General features: G+C 46.5%; 1 protein-coding gene across 1 annotated transcript; it reads left to right on the forward strand.

Moving 5' to 3' along the window:
- The first annotated feature begins 12566 nt into the window (after window positions 1–12566).
- LOC135385527 (uncharacterized) lies at window positions 12567–17188 on the forward strand. Its single transcript, XM_064614884.1, has 4 exons — window positions 12567–12738; window positions 13848–14083; window positions 14910–14923; window positions 15447–17188. The coding sequence occupies exons 2-4, from the start codon at window positions 13880–13882 to the stop codon at window positions 17107–17109; spliced, it is 1881 nt and encodes a 626-aa protein (XP_064470954.1). The 5' UTR covers window positions 12567–12738; window positions 13848–13879; the 3' UTR covers window positions 17110–17188.
- The last annotated feature ends 6430 nt before the right edge of the window (window positions 17189–23618 follow it).

The raw sequence follows: 23618 nt of genomic DNA on the forward strand, positions 1-23618 counted from the left end.
TTGTCATGAAACACTTGGTTCGATGTAATTATCTTTATAGCAATCAACACGGCTTTAGGAGTGGCTTTTCCTGCGAGACACAGCTTTTTGAATTTGTAACTGACATATATACGTCTCTTAATAATGGTAACGAAGTGGATGCGATATTTATAGACTTTAAAAAGGCATTTGATCGCGTACCTCACTGTCGTCTGATTCAAAAGCTTTATACTCTTAATCTTCACACTAGTATAATTAATTGGATATCTGCATATTTACAGAACAGGACTCAGTGTGTTAAGTGGGGAAATTCTTTTTCGGACTCTTCTGCGGTAATATCAGGTGTACCCCAGGGATCGGTTTTAGGACCGTTACTATTTTTAATTTACGTAAACGACTTACCCTCTTCAATTCAGTCGTGTATTAGGCTTTATACGCTTTAATGTTGTTCTTTATCGGTCAGTCAGGTCTGAAGATGACCGTACGACAGTGCAGTTAGATCTCATGAAAATCCAAAACTGGTGCGATGAATGGTAAATGGAGGCGAATGTGTCAAAAACAAAGTTCATGGTCTTTTCGAGGGCAAAGAAACGATTTTTGTACGACACCACTTAAATAGTAAAGTAATTGAAAATGTAGCTAGTTTTAAATACCTAGGTGTGCATCTTACGAACGACCTGACTTGGAACAATCATATCACAGAAATATGTCATAAAGGTAATCAGGTATTGGGTTTCCTACGGAGATCGTTGAATTTAGCTTCACCCACAGTTAAATTGCTAGCCTATCAGACACTCGTACGCTCTAAATTAGAGTACGCGTCGCCGATATGGAGTCCCTATCAGAAGTACCTCATTGATGAACTTGAGTCCATTCAGAACAAAGCTGTCCGTTTTATATATAACAAATATGACAGGCAGAGTATCACAGATTTCAAAAAAATGCAACTCATCCCCCTCTTAGAAAATCGAAGAAAGATACGGGGGCTCTCATTCATGTATAAACTTTTCTATCATGGGTCTTATTATTTGCAAATGGCTCATCACTCCTCAAGCCGAGTTGATCATTTATGTAAACTGCAAGCAGCTTTTGGTTACACTAATTACTTTTATTACTCCCCAATGAAAACATCCATTCGTGAGTGGAATGCCCTCCCTGCGAATGTTGTAGCTTCAGCATCTCATGAACATTTTGTGAAGCAGTGCGAAATGTTGTATCTGTTATGATTTGTTTCTTAACTGTTTGCGTGCTATTTGTCTCATGTTCGTTTCTGTTACTATTTGTTCCCTCTTTTGTCTGTTAACCCCCCTCATGTAATGCCGCTTGGCATTTGAGGTATATAAATGAATAAACAAAATAAATACCCAACTCGCCGAAAAAGCTCCTATATCATTTCCCAGTTTCCCGAAAGGGGTTGGCCTTTCCCCTCAAAGATAATCCGCTTAACTGGATTCGGCGAACTGGATTCGGCAGATTGGGCAGTGGCCGCAGCAGCAGCCAATGCTCCCAAAACAAGCGACTGGCGCGTTGAGAGGGACTACCACGTGATAATAATTCCTGGTGGTTGACGGCTTTACGCATAAGCAGATTACGGCCACGAGCCACGCCATGGTTTATCGTGCGCCGAAATCCGCGCACAGCACACCGTATTTAGCGTCCGTCACGTGCCTAAAAGCGACTTGTATGTACCTTGCCGCCAAGTCGCTGGCGTGCTCGTCCGGATTCGAACCCGCAACCCATGAATCAAAGCTTGTTGTCGATACAGAAAATACGATGTATCAAGCGCACGGCCGTATAGCGCGCAGGAGTGGCCGTAATGTCAAATCTCGCACGTTCTCTGCCGGAGATGACGATAACCTCTACTTTTACTCTTCTTTAGCTGCTTGCACCCTACTGTAGTCGCCCTACATTACCCTTGCGTGACTCACTTTACTTTCCCAAGACTTCCTGTGTTCAACCAGGGACTTTTGCTATTTGTTTTGCGAGGGCCGGGGCAGTTTCTTTGTAGAAGCTGGTAACTGGGTGGAGAGGGGGCAAACTAATGTGTAACCTAGCGTTTTGGTGGGCGATCGCTTGCCGCCCCGCCGCCCGGATCCGCCACTGGTTCCAATTAGAGTATTCCACAAGAGCGTAAAGATATTGGGGCATCTGGGATACTGGGTGTGAGAAAGCAGTAAACCTGGGAGGCAGCAACAGTGCGTGTGCACGGTACGGGTTTATTCCGAAAGTGGGGCAGGTGCGCCAGAATGGGTGCGCACGCAACGAGGTTAGCATGTCGACTCCTTCTAACACTGGGTTTTACTCTTCTTTCACACTTTTGTTGAAGGTACTCCTATTACACTCATTGTTGAACGAAAACACTTTGCTGTCTCATGTTTTTCGTTGTTCAAGATGTACCAGCTAGCCCTTGACTTTGCCCTGTTGTCGACGCTTGTTGTGTTAAATAACAGCCGCACCTTTATACCAACGCGATCCTCAATTCGACAAGCCGTTTCGACGCATATCAGCGGAGGAGAGAAGTGATTCTCCAGTTGACAAATCTGGGCTTGAATGACGCGCCTGGACGATTCGATTTCTCCAGCGCCTGAGCTCTTTGCGCAATCGCCCTTCTTTCCAGCCCTAAGCTCGTATACGGGGCACGGATAACGCTTGAAGACACTTCTCTTCTCGGATTCAACATGTTGGTGGCCTTTGTCTACGCGTTGCAGTAAATTCATTTCGGCCTGTCGTCATCCCCGGAGGTTTCATGTGAGTGCTTCAGATCGCTAAAATCAATGGCTCTCAAAATCAACGGCAAAAAAGACAAAGAATTGTGTGCATTATTCACTGCGTTGAGTCGCAACTCTTGCGCTCCAAAGGGAGGGGCTCTGTCTAACCCCACAAGGAGCCTCTGCTTAACGCTACAAATCCTCGCCCGCTTGGCGAGCATCCACGCTTCTGCTCTCACCTATTTCAGTGTCGAAGTTTTTACGGACATTGAAGGTACGTGGTTTTTAAGAGCGTAGCATTAAATAAATTGACCTTGCGAAAACCTGAGTCGCTGCGTTCTTAAACCACTGCTATCGCAGGTGACCAGCGATGATTAGTTTCCCGACGTGGATCAGTCACTCGTGCTTGTAGCGCAGCCCAAAAGACACGGACGAAGACAACAATACATGGCAACTGCGTACTCTCAACTGAACAACTTCAATGGGTATTTACCAACTATCCCTCCTTTATCCGTTAGTGGATCGACATATACCGGTAGATCAATTGATTATTGATCTTCTTTGATTGATTCATTCTTTTGAGCATCGTTCGTCGTTGCAAATTCGTCCAGGTCAAATGAGTCATCCATGCACCAAAACACGTCTGCTAGCAGACGGAGCTACGGCACTTCGCTTCCATCCCCGTCTTCTTGGCCCCTTGACTCCGCTTTTGAGAAGGTGTCAGAAATTTTGATTGGAGTGACGAGCACCGGAAGCGCGCTTGGCCGTTTATAGTGGAGAGAGCTATAACTGTCTCGGCTCTGAGGCCGCCACTCAACGCACAAATTCTTTCCAGGTGTTTGCCACTGGAAACTGACGACAGTCGATTTTGAGGTTGATTGTGAACTTGACACGCTGAAACGTACCAATTCTGTAAAGCATATCAGAAATAGTATGCGATAGTTTACCCTGGTACGAGCACCGGTCCTCCTGGTCACTGTAAGATAAAACAAAGCTTCTGTTGTCGAATGGCGTCCTCGGATCCCGCGCAGGAAGCTCGTTTAAAATAGTATACAGGCGGAAGGCTTCCGTGTTATGCGACCTTCAAACTCACTGAGGGGCAAACGGTGGGCTCGCGGATTCCTCACTTTCTCAGCTGCCAACTACGTTGCGAGATGGTTATGTTGCCACCAGCGCAAGTACAAGTCCGGAAATTTGTGCCTGTGGACCTTGTTCCGAGTCCCGACAGCGATAGGGGTCTTCGTGTGCCTTGTGAGGGTGCCGTGATTTATCCAGACCCTCTTACACCCCCCAAATGTTCAGTGACACCCCCCTAACTTTTCACCTGTGTACCCCCTACCGGGGGTGCTCTTGGGATTTCAGCTTTAGACACATGTTAGTAATGATACGTTAAGCTGTAATGGCGTAACTATATAATAATGACCCCCCCCCCCATTTTTTTCCAACACCCCTCCATGCTTGGGATTCTGGATAAACCACTGTGAGGGTGAGCCAAGCAGCGCTAACGTAGACACCGTCGAGGCAAAGAAAACGCAAGCGGTGACACATATGCAAAGGCGATAGCGTACGATGTATTAAAACTCGCTATTGTCGTTGATCTACAACGCATATTAGAAGAACAAGCACAATAAGTAATACTGCATTATGAGTCCTGTGCCTTTTGCAGAGAACTTGTGTTTTACAAGGGACTTAGAGTGGGATTAGTAATCATCCTTGAGTATCGATGCTCTAAAGACCCGTAACAACCCTACAGTAGCGCAAAACGATTTGTAAACATCTGGAAAAGGTGTTGGCAAGACTGCTTTCCTGTTTAGAAGACGTCTTCTATCCAGTCTATACACGACATCTTCTAGCTTCGGCTAATGTAACGCTTATCAAAGCCTTGAATACGTCGTCGAGTAGGTCTCTTCGAGTAAGATATCTACTGTATGTTTAAAAATCACAGGTTTTGCGTGTGCTTAAGACATCTATTATGATGTTCCAGGACGTTAACGCAATAACCCCTTTCCCCTGCCCAGACTTAGTCCTGTGGATATCTATGAGATATTGTCTTATGGAGACCTGCCTCGTTTTTTTGTTTTTTTCCTCAGCCACAGCCACCAGCCACGTACGTTTCGTCCTCCGTTTTCCCTTTCGCTTGTGTCTCGTATCTCCAATGGCGTCTCCAACGGCAGAAGGCGAAAAACAACACACCAGGTGTGCACTGTGACCAAGTAGGAGAACCATACCTATGGGTATAGTCCATGTGTATTGGCATCGGAGCGGAAGACCAGCCACACAGACTGATTCCCTCTAACGTTTCACACGGACCAGGACTACGTAGATGCTAACTCTAGAGCTGTATGATCTCTAGATTAGTATGTGTGTTAGACGTCACCATGCACCGAACAAAGACCCGCGAAAAGTTGCGTACATGACAACGGCACAATCTACACAGCCACCTAAAAGTGAAACACATACGTATCTCTATCATCTTCAAAGAGGACCGGGAACGTCTGCCATCGCCTTGCGAAGTGCACATCTCCGGGCACAGCTCTCTCTACGAAGGGCTCGGCGAATTTCTGCTCGAACAAGATCTAGCACTTCTGCTACAGTACGGACGCGGCCACGTTGTGCTGCAATGAAGCGAGAAATCCACACCTGGTAATTGATCTCGACTGCCAGAAGAAGGAATTGTTTGACATCGCAATGCTGGACAGGAGGCCGAAAGAGCAATTGAATGATACTCCACCGAATCCGGGCACGCCGAACAGGACCTGTGTCACAGCGTATCGGGCGCAAGGCAGTGATGAAACGCGTGCTCTACAGTTTCGTGAGAAGCACAGAATGAACAGAAAGGAGTGGCAACTCCGAACCGAGGCAGACGGTCCCAAAGCGGTAAAAGGTCATGTGCCAGGCGCCATTGTACGCTAGCTCGACGGGCGTCCAACAAGCAAGCAGTGACCAGACGCCAAGCAACCTGCCGGGGCACACCAAGGCCCACAGCCGTCGGAGGCATAGGGAGTAGCTCCAACAGGAGCTTCTACAGGCGCTTGACAGACGACGTAGAAATGCGTTCACCAGGGTAGGACTCACGCAGGCACCACATGGAGGAGACATACTCTCTGAGGTGGGGTGCGACAAACTCAGATCGAGGCCTACTCAGCGAAAAAGCAGTAAAAAACCTGATATCAGGACCTAGGAGGTACTGCAACAGATTATGTATGGGGTGGTACGGCTCCATGAGTGCATCGAAAATGCGTTGAAGACACTTGGTCTTCATATGGGGAACCCATAGGCCACCTACCGCCCGCCGCAGGCACATGCGGGCACGCGACACCCGTTCCACACTCCACTCCACCGATTCCGATTAAGCAGCAACGCTAGTAGGTGCACCTATGACATTACGTAGCCTATATGACTCAAGAAGTATAGCGTAGTCATTACATGAATTATTTAACAAATTTTTATTAAAATCACCATCTGCGTATAAATATACATTATCTCCTGCGCGCATCTTGACTGGTAGAGAAGAAATTCTTACTTTCCAGATATTTGAAATATGCTTATATATGACATGTTCTAACACCTTACTACATGTGCTCAGAAGGGATATTCGCCGGTAATTCGCAGTGTTTAGTTTGCAACCTGGTCTAGGAATTGGAACAACCTTTAGTATCTTCCAATCGTCAGGGAGCTCCCCACGGGTCAAAGCGTTATAAATACGAAAAATATACTTGGTGCACCACTCGGCGTACCGAATTAAAAAGCATTTGGGATGCCGTCTGGGCCTATGGCCTTCTTGCCATTTAAGTTAAAAAGCACAGTAAGGATTATTTGCTCGCTAATGCTAAGTCGTGGCACTAGTTCTGTGGGAGAACTGGGCACAGATGGTAAACACCCCTCATCAGCGGTAAATATGCCAGCGAATTGAGTATTGAGAAGAGAAATACGGAGCAGCCGTCGCGAACAATATTATCACCGTGTGTTATCATTATTTGATTACCTTTATTCGTCAAGGATTGCGTCCAGAACTTGGATAGGTCCGATGTTAACAGGTTATGTGTAGTGTTGCGTTGAGGTTTGATTCTCGTATATTCGCTCTCAGTTCAGTCGCTTCCTTTGTTTTACGTTGATTCAGCCGTATTTGCAATTACTGTGTTACTGTGTTATACCGTCATGATAAACTGGCAGAAACCAGTGGAAACGACCGTATTTTTTACAGTGTAGTGTTACGTTGAGGTTTGATCCTCGTATATCCGCTCTCAGTTCAGTCGCTTGTTACCAAGAGATAGATTCTTGTCGCCCTTCGTCACTAATCTTTGTACCTCCTTTTCTTAGGAATCATTGAGCGAGTTGTCCATGGGTTTTCGGAACGAACTCGTTCACGTCGTTGTGACACGAACTTCTGAATGCATTAGTGCACTCTTCGTTTAAAGAAGTCCCACGTGGAGTTCATTGACACAGGCGATATTGCTGGGGCACTGAAGGTGTCAAAGAACATGGAAAGCTCATCAATTACACTATTGTGGTCTGCCCTAGAAAAGTCATTAAATACGCGAGTTGACAGCTGCCGTTTTTGGTGAAGGGACACAAATTCTAACAGTACCAATCTGTGGTCCAATAAGCCTTCAAGAATGCAGCACTCCGCTTCTCAAGTAAATATCCTGTTTGATGCAAACATCAAATCCAATATTGATGAGGTCGTCTCGTGCGTTGCCGTATGCCCCATAACGAACTGGAGCAAATTGAACAAGAATGCCATATCGACGAGAGCGATGGAAAGAAATGGAGCTGGTGATGGTGTTGAAAAGGCTCGCCGTTGACGGCCTCACAGATGAAAGAAATGGAGCAGTAGTTGCCCACCAGGGAGACCACATAGCTCCTGAAACCGTGGAGTTATACGAAGGAGAAGAACAAGAGTGGTGGAACATTCATCGTTGGAAAACGTAGCGAGAGCAGACCAGTCAATGTAGGGCAAGTTAAAGTCACCGCCAAGGATTACGTAGGGATGGCGGACAACGTGAGTATCTTTGTTATCAGACAGGTTATTCAGAACGGATATATTTGCAGATGGGGGCCTGTAAAAGCCGCCCGCAAGCAAATTTCCAAATGCAAGGCACAACTTCACCGAAACCATTTCTAAATCAACAACTTCCGGCAGCGCAATTAATGTAGTCAATGTTCCTTTTGAGGACAACTGCCGCGCCTCCACCTCTAGAGGATCTATCCTTAGGAACCGCAGTATTGTTTGGTGGAATTATTTCGCTACTTTCAATGTCACCGTGAAGCCAAGTTTCCGTAACAATAAGTAACAATTTCACACCTATAAGCCGCACCGTAGATAAGCCGCAGGGTCCGATTTTCCTCCGTTACAAAAAATATTCCGCGCATAAACCGCACCGTCAGGCAAGCTGCGGCTATTCGATCGAATGTGCTCCTAAATGTGAACTGATCCATGTCACAAGACCCACACAAAACAGTTCTGAGCACAGACGCTGTCTTCCTCCAGTTCCTAACACAGCTTCCGCCAACACCGTACTCACGCCCTGCTCCTCGGTTTCCGAGGCGCTTTGCATAAAGCCCATTGACTTTAGCTCTGCACATTCGGCAACCTGCAGCTTGATTTGGTGGTGTAGCTGTGCCGGCGTGAGAGAGCCATGTCGAGGTCGTCCGTACAATTCAAAGAGCACGATGTGAAGAGTCCAGCGGGACGGTACTGGTGGGTTAATGCCAGTTACTGTTTAGAGGAAGTTGTGGCCAATTGTAAGCGACCGGTTCATAGCAACGAGGTCATACCATGAAGAATGGCAAGGGCTCGGTATTATAACGACTGAGTCATCCAGCGGAGCAGCGACCCTTCCCAAGAAGTCATAGAGGAAAGAAGGGCAGTTGCCTAGAAAAACACTGGGCCGGCTCTGGCCGCATTTCCGAGCAGTTTTCTCCACTCTGCTGAATAATCCTTAGGCAGATATGCCGCAGTGGCGCATAAGCCGCACCCCACCACTTGGAAGGTTTTTTCAGCCCAAAACACGCGGCTTATAGCTGTGAAATTACGATACATCTGGATTATGAGACAAAATCACACTTCAATGTCCACCGTTTTGTTCACCATGCTCCCGGCATTTATATTAACAACCTAAAATTTATCAAGACCGGTCTTTCCATTAAGTCAATCTTTTTTAGTACTGGTCAATGGGGCATGCTTTACCGAGGTTCCTTTACGTCGCTGACCAGAAGCATAGTCCCAAATGTGCAATACACCATCTATGTACAACTTGTACATCTTGTCGTAACTCGAACGCACTTTAGCACCTCGTGAGCTTTCTTCGCGAGCGCTGTCCCATAGCAACTTTCTTGTTGCCCTAATTCTGCTAGAGAAGTCTTTCGTAAAGAGCAGCTTCGTGTTTTTAAGCTTACTTGCGTTACGTAACACTTTTTTTTTTTCGTGGAAGTCGAAAACTCTTAATACGACAGAACGGGGGGTTTACTTGAAGATCTCCTACTCAAACGGTGTATACGTTCAACTGAGGAAACCGTAACGTTCAGCTTATTTTCGAAAATACCATGCAGCACACTTATTTTTAGGTTGTCCTCAGATTCGCTTTCCTCTTCTAAACGCTTCGCTCTTCCTCTTCCCTGAACGATAAGGCTATTGCGCGTCTGTGGGTTTTCAAGGTCATCAACTTTTCCGTTGGTTTTCGCAGCGAGTGTTTAAAGCTGGCAATGTCAGACACGCACTCACTTACGACAGCTTGGCCTCCGCCTAACGTACCTACGGTAACCTCAATTGGATTTATTTTACTGCCAGGGCTCTCAATCGTCGTTTCAAAACTAGATTCACTTACCCTTCATTCAGTGACAACAGCTTCAAGTTTCCTACTACTTTCATTCACAGACTCGGTTTGTTTGGTTATGTCCTGTTGACCGCTAATCAGGAGCGGAAGCTGTTCCTCTATCGTTGGTCTAGGGTTAGATTCGATGTTGCCCGATAACATAAGGAGCATCTCTGAGACATTGACATCAAATGCTATACAAACTTGAGGGCACGGTAGCAGTATTAAACACAAGTCTTTATTAGAGTAGCAAGAGTAGTTACGCTTATCAACCTGTATAACAAACAGAGGTACATCAATGAGCATGCTGCCGCAATGCCCTCTGTCAGACTGAAGAAACTGCGTTGCTTTTAACATGTCTTCCGAAGACGTCACAGTAGATAGTGCGTAGGCGTATGGCACGAACAAAGAAGGATAGGATCCCTTCAACATCTGTGTACACAATTTGCCTGCCGCATCGAGCATATTTCAAGTAGTTTCGTATCGTAAAGGAAGTACCATATCCGAGAAGCCACAGAAACTATCCTAACGTGCAGTATGGACTAGACCGTGAAACCGACGTGGCTGAAGCATTCCAGCTGAAATGCCCACAACTGAAGGTGAAGATATATGGTTACTGGTTGTCGATCCTGAGTTGCTATTTCTGTGCACAAGCCCCGGCGGGCTGATAAACGACGACAGAATTTTAGAAATTAGGTGTTATTTGTCAGCTGAGTACCATAGAGGAGGATAAGAGAGATCATGCTATCGGAGTTAAATTCCACAAAGGAAACCTGCAGCTACCGACGCCTCATAAATATTTTTTTTTCAGATACGGACGCAGCTGAACATAACCGATTCTGAAAGCCTCTGTGTGGCCGCCACAACCTCTAGGTCCTCGAAATTCATTCCGATGAAGACGTCTGGGCAAAGACTGTTGCGGAATGAAGCAAACGTATACAATTAACTCCGTCATGGGCTATAATTTCATGGAAATTTGTTGCTTGTTTATTGGTTTTGAGACGTCTCACATCATCATCATCACTTACTTGTTGTTGCTGAATGAAGAAAGACAAAAACCACTAATAAAGTGTCAGTTCTGTAGCTGTACAGGAGTTTATATACGCAGGAGCTCTATATGGTATGAATGCTCTTTTGACTCGTGAATAACATAACATGCAACCTGCTGGAACCTACTGCAGCCTGTGGAGCTCAGCTTCACTGCGCTTCACATATTTTATGTCACTTCTGTCACTACAATACCTAGACCCACAAGCAAAACGTTCATTTTTGGATCAGTCCTATAGTTAGTGTCATCAGTTCAATACATGCCTTTTTTGCTGATACCACATGGTCACACTTCTTCGCTGGGAATCTCCCACTTGTTATAGAAAAACTTATGCAGCGGGCAGAATACCAACCAGGCACTGACACGCAGTGAGTCAGTGCATTTTATATCTGCGAACATAAGTGTCGCAATGACGAAAGAAAGAGAGGACTCCGACTTAACGTAACGACTTTCGTTATCTCCCGGCTTTTGGAGTATTTTCGCATCTGTCGCAATGACTGCTATTAAACGAACGTGACTCTGTTGCGGTAGTGAGGCGAAAGTATCGCTGAATTGACGACCGATACTACCAGTAGTGGAGTGGAAAACTATCGATAGTTTTACAGTATATGGTAGTAATGTCGAACGTTTTTGTTTCTTTTCTTTCCCCTCTTTTTTCTTTTTTTTACTAGATTTGGTTCTCACGATAGATGATTTTGTTCCTGCCTTCCTTTTCCCACTCTCACTTCAGCCATTCGCAGTAACTCAATCGAAAGAAGAAAATTAGAGAAGGATGACTAAAAAAGACAGGGTCCTGACTGGGTGCTCTGTTTAGATTTCCATATCATCATTCGGGGATAGTCATTCTAACTCACGTGCGAGTTTCAGGATTCTTAAAACATGGATTGGCTTTCAGCGAGGACAGTTTCTGATACTGGTATCCCGCATTTGCGTGAAACCTCCTAAATAAAGAGTTAACTAGTGAATTTTTGTTAAATAGTCATCGTGTAGTTGCATGCTTTCTTCGATAAGATGTGCACCTGGCCGTGTCACTGAACTACAAAAACGACAGAATAAAATAAAGTAGGCAGGAAAAAATGGGTCGCACTGGTGCGACCAGCTGTCCCATGACGCTTGATGTTTGAAAGCATTAGATGGTTTAAAAATTGTTTCAGCACATTATGTCTTTGAGGCAGTTCGCGAGGGCACAGAGCAGGCTGTTGGCGCCGGTTTGGAAAGCTTCCCTGTACCTTCTCAACACTAAAAGGTTGGTTGTCAAAAACGACAATTATGCTGTTCCTGTAGCTTTTTTTATTAAAATACCTGTACAGGATAAAAATAACCACCCTGTATAGTCCACACCAAGTGCCTTTCGATGTATCGTATGCTGATGGATTTGACAATCTGTATCGAAACGATTAAATGAAATAACTTCTTCCTGTACCATTCTCATTCACATCTCCACTAGCAAATAAAATAAATAAGTTGAATAACGTAGAACAAGAAAAATATGTTTCTTGTTGCGTTTCACACAACATATTCACATCATGCTCATTATTTCATTCAACATTCCGCCAACAGCAATGGGGTAGAGTATAGCCCCAGCCGATGGAACTCCCCATTCATCGTCTCAAAATAAAGTTGTTGTTGTTGTTGTTGTTGTTGTTGTTACGTTCACATCGTCAGGGCTACATTCTCCTCCCACCATTCTCTCTTGGCAAGTCTCTTACCGAAATTCGTAATCATACATGGAGACGGAGTACAACGAACAGCGCTAAAATGCCACGTCATTATTGTAATTTGCATATTGGCGTTATTGCTTGGGGCTTACAATTATAATTGTAAGCTGCTGCACCTGACGAAGGCCTGATGCGTAAATCGGTTTGAACGAGTCCCTATGCTTAAATGCAAGGTTTATAGCTCGGGAGCGCGACCTGCTTTTTGTGTATCGACCCAATATTTATTTTCAAATTTATTCTCTGACAAATGCATCTTCCAAGCCATTTCCACAATCGCAGCAGGGGCTTGAGTTATTTCTGAAAAAGAAGTGACGTTCGTCGCGTGGTTCCAGCTTGGCTGGGACGATCGGATGCCGAGGAGGAAGTGGAAGGCTGTTTGACCTTCGCCTTCAAAATTGGACACCTGCCCGGACGTGAAATTCTACGAGACGGACTCAGCCTAACAAGCAGCAGTAACTCTTCCATTTCAGGTGAGCTTCACCCATAGAAAGGTCTCACTCCCCCGTGCGCGTTCACGCACGTTTGTTGTCGTTTCCCTGCAACCTTCTTTTATTCGAGACGCCCCACTGGCTGTCGTGGTTCCTGAACGAGCCTACTGGTCAGTACAATGCAGTGTGCTGTCGCAAGATCACTGGTGGGTAATTTCTGCGTCTTAGTGTTTGACACACCGCAATTCGTCTGCTTTTGTGCTTTCCATTGCCTATGCGAATCCCTATTGGACAGTGATCATGTACCGAAAATTCCCGAGGTTGTGCCGGGACGAAGAGTATTTCCCGTTAAAGCTTGGGCCGACCCTTGGAGTTCACGCAGGTGGATTTACGGCACAAATTTACGGGATTGCGAGGCGACATCGTGCTGCTAAAAATGCCGAGAGGCCCAGGCTTGTCAAGCCACGATGGCCTAGTCCCGTCCGATAACTTCTCAACGGTCTTCCCAGTGCTCTCAGTCCCACCGCGGTCACAACGGTGGAGGCGTGCATGGAAGTATCTGTTCGGTAGTTCCCCGTCATGCTGTGAAAACCCGGCACACGGTAGCGCCGTACTGGCATGGGAACCTCATCCAAACAAACTATTGTACGTGAAAGTTCCGAGTTTTTTAGGTTGCTGTCATTGCCTGCGTTGCATGTTCGTTTTCGTTTCACATGGAGTATTTGAGACAACTATCCCGTAAGTTGCTGGAAGTACAATAAAGTCAAGGATCAGGAGAAGGGGGTAATTCAGCGCCAACCAAGAAGGAAGTAAAAAAATTGAGAAATCCAGCAATCTGGTGAATCGAGATTGAAACAGACGCCAGATGTCGAGCCGCCGACATTTCCAAAATTTTACTTGGTTAAAGGAACAACGAATTTGTTCCAAATTTCGGCGCTTTCACGGCCTGAGGCTTCTGGCTCTGTACTTTGTGGAAGTTATGGCATAAAACAGACTGAGTGACAAATAGCTCAAGAGAAAATGAATTGTATGCGAACAAGTGAAGACAAATTTGCGTACCACGGGGCGCAGATTTCCAGTCAACCAGACCTCTGAAGTTCTTTAGTTGTTCACTGTGTTGCCGAGTAAAATTGGTTTGACTCATTTTTTAGGTACTCTTCCAAGGGGCGGAAAATTCTAAACCATGTTTTGCTGCGGCTGCGGAACAGAGTCCGAGGAAGCGAATTTGGACAGGCAGAACGTGAACCAGCAGGCACAGCAGAGACAAGCGCAGCAACAAAACATGGTTGCCCAAGCACAACAGCAGCAAATGCTCGCGCAAGGTCAAAGGCAGCAAATACCTCCGTCCGAGGGAGAGGTTGCACCCGAGTTTTCGGTTGCTGCACGAGTGAGTCTTAACCTGCTTGAAAACGTGTGGGTACTAGGAGAAACTTCGTACAGGGGCAGCTCTACCGAATCCGCGCCATATTGATGCTACTTGCAGCCCATGATGCCCGGCACATATTTGACGATTCATTAACGGCAGTTCTCAATATGACGAATTTAACTGATGTTCATAAAATATTATACAGGTCATTGTAAGGTAGAAAATACAGCGAACCGGTGACTAAACTTCCTTCCTATGAAGAACAACAGCGTCAGTTTCAAATGTCGGCGATTCTCGTTCTGGTAACCCCCCCCCCCTTTAAATGTACAACGGCCAGTTGATCAAGCTTTACTGGAGACGAAAATTGGGAATAATGTCTCTCCTATCTAATACCAAGGAAAGAACCGTATATCCACTGTATAGGTCGATAGGCGTAACTGTAGAGGTCGATTTGTGCTTCTACTATTGGGCATGTGTGTTCTTTCAGCGGAGCGCGACACTGGTTCAGCAATGTCGCACCCCGCTCAAAAAAGCGCCCATATACAACATGCCTCCACGATGCTCATGCCCCCAATCTATCCGGGCGATTAATAACGAAACGATTTCTATCTAACGTATATTTCCTTCCCCTGTTCCATTGGGAGCTAGTACGAACCTGTTATAGCGGCATTATGGATATGGGGTCGTGTGCTGCATCGGTCGCGGGCTTTCCTCTTGATGTTTCATTTTACACATACACTCGGCAATACCGCGTCTGTAGATTATCTGACTGACATTCGAGCATTTACTTCATCGGAGAATTGTGCTCGGTGCTTCCCTTCAAAATACTCCACTTTTTGCGTTCCAGGGTGGTGAAAGCTAGTAAGTATGCCACGAATTTATGTACGTACTTACCCACATTGAGCGCCTTTCTTCACGATGACCGGGGGTGGCTTTCGTAAAAATGGCGAGAAGATATGCTAACAACTCGTCGAAAGTTCCAAAACTCGTGCCTTTATTTAAGACCGTCTGCATAAGACGCAGTTCGCAGTTGGTAAAATACCATATTATGAATACCGCTTTCGGAGAGACAGGACACAATGACAAAAGCGGGAGTGCGAACAACGTTCATGCGTGAAACCAATTAGTCGATACTGTTGGGGAAATATTGTACAATTCTAACTAATAATAGTCACTCATGATACACTGGTCTGGTGTGAACTTTAATTCGACTGTCGCCACAAATACTTTTTCCTCTTTCTTTTAATTACATTCAATATCGCTTCGAAAGTTTAGTGGGCCTAATAGCAGTCACGGCGTACTCGCTGGAAGCATTTTAACGCTTAACATAACGATAAACTATGGTTTCAACATTTACATCAGCAATGATGTCTTGTATTTTCAGCGCACAGTCGTACGCAAGCAACGTATCGATGAAAACTGCCCAGTATGGCGCCGCCTTAGACCAAGGCGTCAGCGCAAGTTCATGCTCAAGAAAGCAAAGCATAGCCCCAGAAGATCTGATTCGCGGTGGGCCTTTTGCTGCTGCTGCCCTTGGAGGCGGTGCTCCCGGCGCCCAAGGTCCTGCTGATGTCGCCAGGAGGAGGTCTCTCGCCGGTGCTGCAACACAGCCTTCCAGAACTTCTCTCAAGGAAGAGCCGGTTCAGAAAGGAGAATCCGAAACTACCTACTGTTCTTGCCCAATGTATGAAGTGAACATGCTTACAGTACCAGAGAGCACTACCGAGGTATCAGAGGAGAAGCCCTGCAAGGTTATAACGAAAGAAACCGTGTCCCGGCGTACCTTCAAGTACAATATTGACCTTGACCTCCCAAGAGGAATGCACATCAATCCACGTGGGAAGCTTGTACAAGACCAAGGCGCTTCTGTCGGCGAATTTCGATTCGACAAACCGGGTTACGTTGGGCAGCCCCCCGACATGGGATTTCAACCACCTGCAGCGCTGCCTCAAGCGCAGTATCTTCCTCAGCAGCCACCGCTTCCACAACAGCTACCGAGTATCCAGAGGCCGCTGTCGCCACAGCCAAAATATGAACCGGCTTCGGCAATGCCTCCCACATACGCTCCCCCGATGACCTATGTCAAGGCCGTCACAGAAGAAAAACCTGGATACAGCGCTACGAACATCTCAGCTCATGTTTGCTCTAGCCCAACATCGCAGCTCCCACGGCAGAAACCACCGTTGGGATACCCTTTTGATGCACCACTCTCAACTATGCCCCAGCAGCCAGTTCCTGCTGTTACATCTAAGCCAGATACGTCGGACAAGATAGTTTTCAAGTGTACTTGCAATAAGAAACACCGTGGTGAATCCAAAGAGTGTAAGCCTGGCGAGAATGGCCTCGTTCAAGTCGAGATTACGTGTAAAAGATGTAAGAAACAAAAAACGTATTTGGTATGCAGCGCTTGCTACAACGCAAACCGCATTCGGTATTGCAAAGAGTGCAAGAATCGGCCAAAAGCGGACGACTGCTACGTTTATATCCGAGCAATGGTGTCCAGCGCAGAAAATCTCCAAACCGGCGAGGGCGGCATCCAGGGATTCAATCCGCAAACGAACATTACAGTGAACCAGGGTCCGCCACAGTATAATCAAATGCAATGTGAAGCCGATAATTCGAGGTTCCAGGGAGCCACGGCAAGGGCGATCGACGAAGACCAAGGAAACCAAACTTTGGTCCGCATTTGTTGCCGCAGTCGCACACAGTTGACGAAGAGCGCAACGAACTTGAACCCCGATAATGCAGTTGCACGTGGAAGGACGTACGAAAATCCCTCCGTTGGCCAGCCGAACACTGGATATTGCAAGTCTCAGGAATATCCCGGGAACCCCTACTCTCAGGCTCCACGGCCAGTCACATCTACGGGCATAGTTCTAGGTATAGAGTTGAAGCAATCCCCAGACACAGACACAACTTCAACCGCTGTTTCGGGAAAGTCGTCTGCCAAGTCGTCCGCTAAATCGTCGACTGCAACAACCCCAAAAGGGATGCCGAAAAAGGCAAGCAACGTTGGTAATGTCAATCCTATGCCGAACATGCGCTGAGTTCAATGCGAATGGTTCGTACTCTACACCGTCACTACACTATTAAGCAATGACCAATAAAAGAAATTCGGTTTCTGAAGTGTTGGAATTTACCGCTGCTATTGGCTATACATAGGTCAGAGTGAGTACCCTGTGTGGCCCACAACGGCGTTCGAGAGATTCCGTTGGTAGAGGTTTGGCGTACCACTTGTACACATCACTTCGAGGCATTGTGCTTCTTCTCGTCGCTTAACCAGAGCGTCCGTTGTGTGCACCGGCAGAACTGATACGTGATTGCTGCTACCCCTTGCTGCTCTGTGGGGAGCATAACCCGTTCTCGCCCTTTCCAATGTGGCGGGATCATACAAAAGTAGTCTCCAAAGATTGTCAATGACCACACGGTCTCCACAAATTTGAAAATATTAATTCGGGACTTGACGTCGCGAGAAAATTGTGATTATGAGCGACGCCACAGTGGTCGGGTCTGTGGATTAATTTTACCCACTTGAGTGTTCTTGAGGGTTCGCACCCTCGCGGAAGACGCTGTGTCTGAGCGCCTTGTACCCTTCCACCATGTTGCTACCATTCTCAGCCGTGTTTGAGCCGCGATCTTGGGATCACCAGGCGGAAGTGTGAAAAGTCGTAGTTGAGTGAGTATAATAGGTGAGTATAAGCTGCGCTAAAAATTGCGCGCCTGGTTATCGTGTATTTCGTCAAACGGTACATCATGCGCTTTGCTGTTGACGTTATCAGTTTCTCTTTGCTGTGCAACGCTGCGTCGTGAAAAACGAGAAGGTCCGTTTTGAAGAAAGCCGTCATGCTCAACTAATTAAATAATGGTGAACGAGGCATTGAAACGTTCCAGTCCTGTTGCTTTTGTTTTGTGTTCCTGTGTCTACCACCACGTCAAACTGAAGGAAAAGATTCCATTAAAATAACTGCGTCATGATGTTACAAGTAAGGTTTGTCTGCCTGACCCTCGTGCACGCTACATAGGTTTAAACTTGTTCAAATTCTTTATTATAGGGAGGAACTAGCGCAAAAGAAAACTATGACGAATTTTCGAGTCTGTGGTATTCCTGCTGTGGTAGAACAGGTCGAGTATCCTCTTTCTGTATTTAGCTTCATAAAATAAAGTTGTTGTTGTTGTCGTTTGTATTTAGCTAGTGAAGAGGAACTCTTTCACCAGATAGTACAACTTTACAACTACACTCAGAGAAACCATAAGCCTCAACCCCGTGCAAAATACGCATGCTAAGTCGCGGGACAACTGCGGGCTTACTAAGAAGGAGCTGGTTGAAACGTGCGACATTGATCCAGGGCAGAGCTGGATGGTGTGGGTTCCCCTTATTTCTAATGCGTATGAAGCAGCTAGATAAAACCTGCGTCGCTCAAATGACCACTCATTATTTTCCACACTTGCAAGGGGCGCAATCCTCCCAGAACCAGCCTCAACCTTGTCGCGAATGAGGTCTAGACTTCCCAGAACGGATTGACGTGCTGTGCTGTAAACCATAGACATGTAGTCGAGTTTGGAACGAATAGCTGATGCTAGATTTTGTGCAAAGTTGAGGCTTGTGTGACAGCGGCGGGACACTTTTATTAAGTATTGTGTTTCTTGTAGTCATATACTCATTACGTTTGCCATGCCCAATAATTCGGGACAAAATGTAAAGCAGGCTTTGTGACGACCGTCCTCCCGAAGGGAAGAGACAGGCACAAATACAAAATGCGGGATGGGACACCGGGTAGGGGAAACGAGACAGACAACAGCTAGTGCAAAGATAAAACGTTTAATAATGAATCTCGCAAATTAATACAAGACAGAAGATACAGATACAAGCTCAAAAGCCATACAATTAGATACTCGGATACTGAAGTACCTTAAAGGGGGAGTAGGGTAAAGTAAAGAGCTCACCGTTGAAGATTATAACTCTGTCAGTTCAGGCGTTCACAAGAAGCGAAGTAGAAATCGTACTTGGCACGGAGGCTCTATAGACGTGGGCGCACGACTCTTTCGACTCGACGACACTTTCGGCACAAATGTCTGTTCTGGCTTCCACGAGGGAAGAAATGTACTGAAGAAATTGGGATGGTAGACTGTCGTAGAGGTAGACTCGACACGGAGTTAGTCTGGGGATACAGACTGACGGTCTCTCCGACGACAACTTTCGGCGTGGGGCGTACTGATGCCGTCTTCTGGGCTAGCGTCGTCAGGGCGAGCTCATTGCAGCTTGATAGCTGTGGTCTCTCGCTGGGAACTTCTCTCTGTGTGTCCTCTGCTCCGAGTCATTGCGTTATATAAGCTCTTCCTTCTTCGATAGGTGTCGGCGACGAGATCTCACGATCGGTCTCCACAGATTCGAGTTACATTAAAGCTACGGCTTCGCAAGATGTTGACCTTTGAGGGCCCTTGCTCCATAAGATATCCGTTGCGTGACGCACGTACTTTGTGGGAACACTTGCATTCAAGAGGACTCGCAGGTATGGAAAAGGGTATGGCTTCGCAAGTGGTTCACCTTTGGGAGACCCCTGGTCTACAAGATCTCCGTCGAATGACGCACGTATGTTCGGGGAACGCTTACATCCAAGAGGATTCGTAGGCTTGCGCCGGGAAGGAATGTTGTTCTCGCTGACCTACGAAGGCAACTCGTCTACACGATACTTGTCACTGGAGGCACGTTCGTTCGACGCTCAAGGGAACACTTATTCATGCCAAAGAGGATTCACAGTCTTGCGTTACGAAGGTATACCACACCCACTGACCTGTGGGGAATTAGTCCACATGATACCTAATGCTTGAGGCATGTTCACGGGGAACACTTGCGTTAAAAAAGACATCTCAGATCCGTGCCTAGATGAAATATGACGGCCTCTCTGGCAGTGTGATGAATAACGGCACAAACGTCATGTATGAAACTCTACCCTTAGCCTTGGCAGGCTTGGAAAGGACCAACAACGGGATTTGTCGTAATACATACCTGCCAACCTGACGAACTCAAAATTCGGGAGACTGCCCGCGCGATGAGGGGGGGGACGCAAATAATTTTGTGCACCCGAAATAGCATTGCCACTGTATTGCGATTCCTCTGTGTCATAAGTGGCCACTATCGTGTGGGGCTGCGACGTCCTATCGTTCCTTCCGTGAACCACAGTTACAAAGACGCTTCGTCGCAGGCTCCCCAACGTTGCATCTTGCGAGGCCGCAGACATTTCACGGATGATGGCAGTGGTCTGTCCACACCAGGGGCGCTTCGCTTCGTCACATTTTAGGAACATCTTCCGGAACGGCGGTCACACGTGGTCACTTATGTTCCGCGGCTGGTTGTGCTCAAAAAGAAAACCCATGAAAAGGAACTTGGCACGTATGAGGAACACCTGCAGGTATTCATTTTGGAGAGCACCATCAGAGGAGACGAAACTATTGTACACAACTGGACTGACGATAGGACGATGGCACGTCTTCCCGAGAAACACGGACACAATGAAACACGCGATCTGGCGCGACCTCCAGCCAGTGATGGTCATGCCGCGAAACACGTGTTACGTGCTGTCTAATTCTTCAGGAATGTGTTTGCGAAGCTTTTAAAGGAAAATGACGAAGAAAAGCCCGACGGGAAATTGGAGGGCGTGTCCGTACAATCGGGAGACTGAAATAAATTCGGGAGTCTTGGCAGGTATGGTAATAAGATCATATATCTATGTCCCACTGAACACAGGCTATGCAGAAAAAGAGTCACGAAGCAACAGGATATCACATCCTGAGTGAAAGAAGTGTCTGCTGGAAGAGTGACATTTTCACAAAGATCCCGAATGGGGTTGTTCTGGTACCCATGAAATGCAGCAATAATCTCCGGCAGCGGCAAGTGTTGGCATATAAACATCACGAGCATCACCTCCACTCCATCCCGGACGCGAATTTTCTAATCCATAAAATTCATGTCTCTCCACGTGGAGGAGTTTGCTCAAATCGAGACTGAACTCACCGCATCCATGGCATTTCATAACATTAGCAACGCTCACTTACTGCCTCAATCTCGAGGTCTGACCCTAGGAAATGTATAAAGGAACAATAAGCAAACTGCGCGCCCACGGTGCCAAGTAGTCCCACTTATTCGCCCCAGAAATCAGACCCTAGGGGCGGCCTCCACTCCTGAGGTTGTACCGATGTTGTGGAATGTCAGGCTTCACGGGGGAGGACACCGGCACGGGGACAACATTGATGGCGGCGTCAGCCGTTTCGGCTGCTGCTTCGGCCATAGGAAATCTGTAGTGGCGCTATTGGCGAGTTCGGGTGGTCATTTCGCGGCAACTTTTTTGCCAGATCCCGAGCATTCATTTTCGCTTCGTCAAAGCGAAGCAATCTCGCATGTTCGCGTGGCAGTTTCCGAGAGCCCAGAATTTGCAAGCTAGCACTTTTTTCGCCCGGTCTCGAAACGATCGAGCAGCGGGTTGCTCAACTATATCCGGTGTCGTCACATCCACATCAAAAAGGACCCGCGCGCCAAAGTTAGCAGACGACGTTGGTTAGCAGAAGCGGAACCGTCGAAGTGCGCATCTCAGCATGCGGAGCGAATGGAAAATGACTCAGGAATGTCGTTTTCCCATGAACTGGAAACGGTTCTTTTTGTGCCTCCTTGTTGTCCTGAGCCTGACGAGAACAGCGGGAACGATTTTGAGGAAGACGTGCTCTCCTTCGCGAACGCCTTCCGTGTAACGTTCCTTCCCTCTAAACCGAGGCCAAAAGTGAGGGGTTCGTCGAGGATAAAGTACAGTCGTACAGTGGTGAAAAGGTATGCAGTGAGCATGTGCTCAGTGGCTATGTAATGTAACAACAATGAATTTGTCAACAGTTCAGGAGGAACTTTTAAAGGGACTCTGACCAGAAACTGTGGGAGCTCTTTCGTACTTGCAGTCGATAAAGCACCCAATAAGGGCTCTCCATGCGAAAATGCATGCATTAAAACCCCGCGGTTTCTCTAAACTCGAATTTTAAACATTCGACCTCATCCGAGTGCAGCACGCCTAGCGTCAAACCGAGAAAACATACGTTTATATAGAATATCCACCCCGGCCCACCATCAAATGACGTCAACACGGGGGCCACTCGCAACACCCACAATTGGCTCAAACGCGTCACGTGGTCACGCAATACCTGTCAATTTCCTTCATGAAATGGCATTTCTATGTTAATATGTTTTTATTACAAAGCCTCAAAAAGAAAAATATACCCTGCATTTATCACCTGCAACAGTTTCTACGATTTGCTTTTCAATCTGTACACGTGTTCCATATATGCTTCCGTATCCGGTCAGCTGTAATGGATGCCGTATGCCGAGCTTGGGAACTGCGAACTTGTGTGACTTCCGGTTCATCCTCTTTGTTCGGGTCATTGGGTTGGTGCTGGAGTTCGTCGCCATATTCTGAACGTTTCACCTATCGTTGCGGTGTACTGTTCTTGATCTGCTGCGAAGCGACGAACCGCAACGGCAGTCACTCGCCTCACCGAAATTCTGTCTGCTGCATCTCAAAGGAGCATGGGGACCTGATGATACCTTCAACTAAAGAAACCAAGTGTGCTCTCGTGTGGTCCTGACGGAAAAGTAGTTTCAACAAGGTTAGCAGATTTATTTTTCAGTTCCAAGTCTACGTACTGAACACCATGCAAGTGCAGTCGATCATTCTCGTAGCTGTTGTGTAACGCGTATGCTTTCTTACGTATCCCACAGAACCCTCCACTTTTTCAAACAAGTTATCTTTATGAGATCCTTCTGATGGCTTCTTCCTAGGTTATGCCGCTCCGAAGCATTGAGATCGGGAAGCGTCGTGGTAGCTGCACCTCCGCTTTCGAAAGATGAAACAGTCTTTCCAGAGGGAAGATCCAGAAGAGGGAAGCTTCTTTATCAGGAGGCCGAGAGGAAGGGGATAATTGTGTTAGTATGGCATCCATTGATTTCACCAAGAAAATAGAAGAATTTATCCACGCACGAAACAACAGATAGGCAAGCAGATTTGGAAGAACTTGTTTCTAGTGTATAGCGCTCTCTTTTGGTCGGTTTTTGCGGGGTGAGAGGGGTGTCACTGGTTTGCTCGAAAAAAATAAACTTCACTTGGTTGCAGTTCGGTGCCGGTCCTTGTCCTTTTATCCTCTGTCCTTGTCCTACCCAGCACTGGGGGTTTTTAATTGTTTTTAATTCAGTCTTTCCACACTGTGCTTACTGGCTTTGTATAGAGTCTGGCAAATCCGACAGATTTGGACTGCCTTTTTCAAGGAAGTTTGAAATGTAAGTATGTGTATATTAGTTTCACATATCCACCACATATTGAGCGTGTGTATGATTGTACTTTATATGCTACAGCATATCAGCGTACATTATTATTCAACACGTAGTGTGGCAAACTCGACATCAGTCACACAAAGCCAACAATTGCCTTTTCTTCAATTACTTATTTTTATCATATCATTTTTTTGTCTATATCTCAATTTACCAACCAACCAAGTATATTATTTTAGTATAATCGTCTGATAT

The sequence above is a fragment of the Ornithodoros turicata genome, chromosome 2 (genome assembly GCF_037126465.1).
Source record: "Ornithodoros turicata isolate Travis chromosome 2, ASM3712646v1, whole genome shotgun sequence".
In the NCBI taxonomy this organism is placed as follows: Eukaryota; Metazoa; Arthropoda; class Arachnida; order Ixodida; family Argasidae; genus Ornithodoros; species Ornithodoros turicata.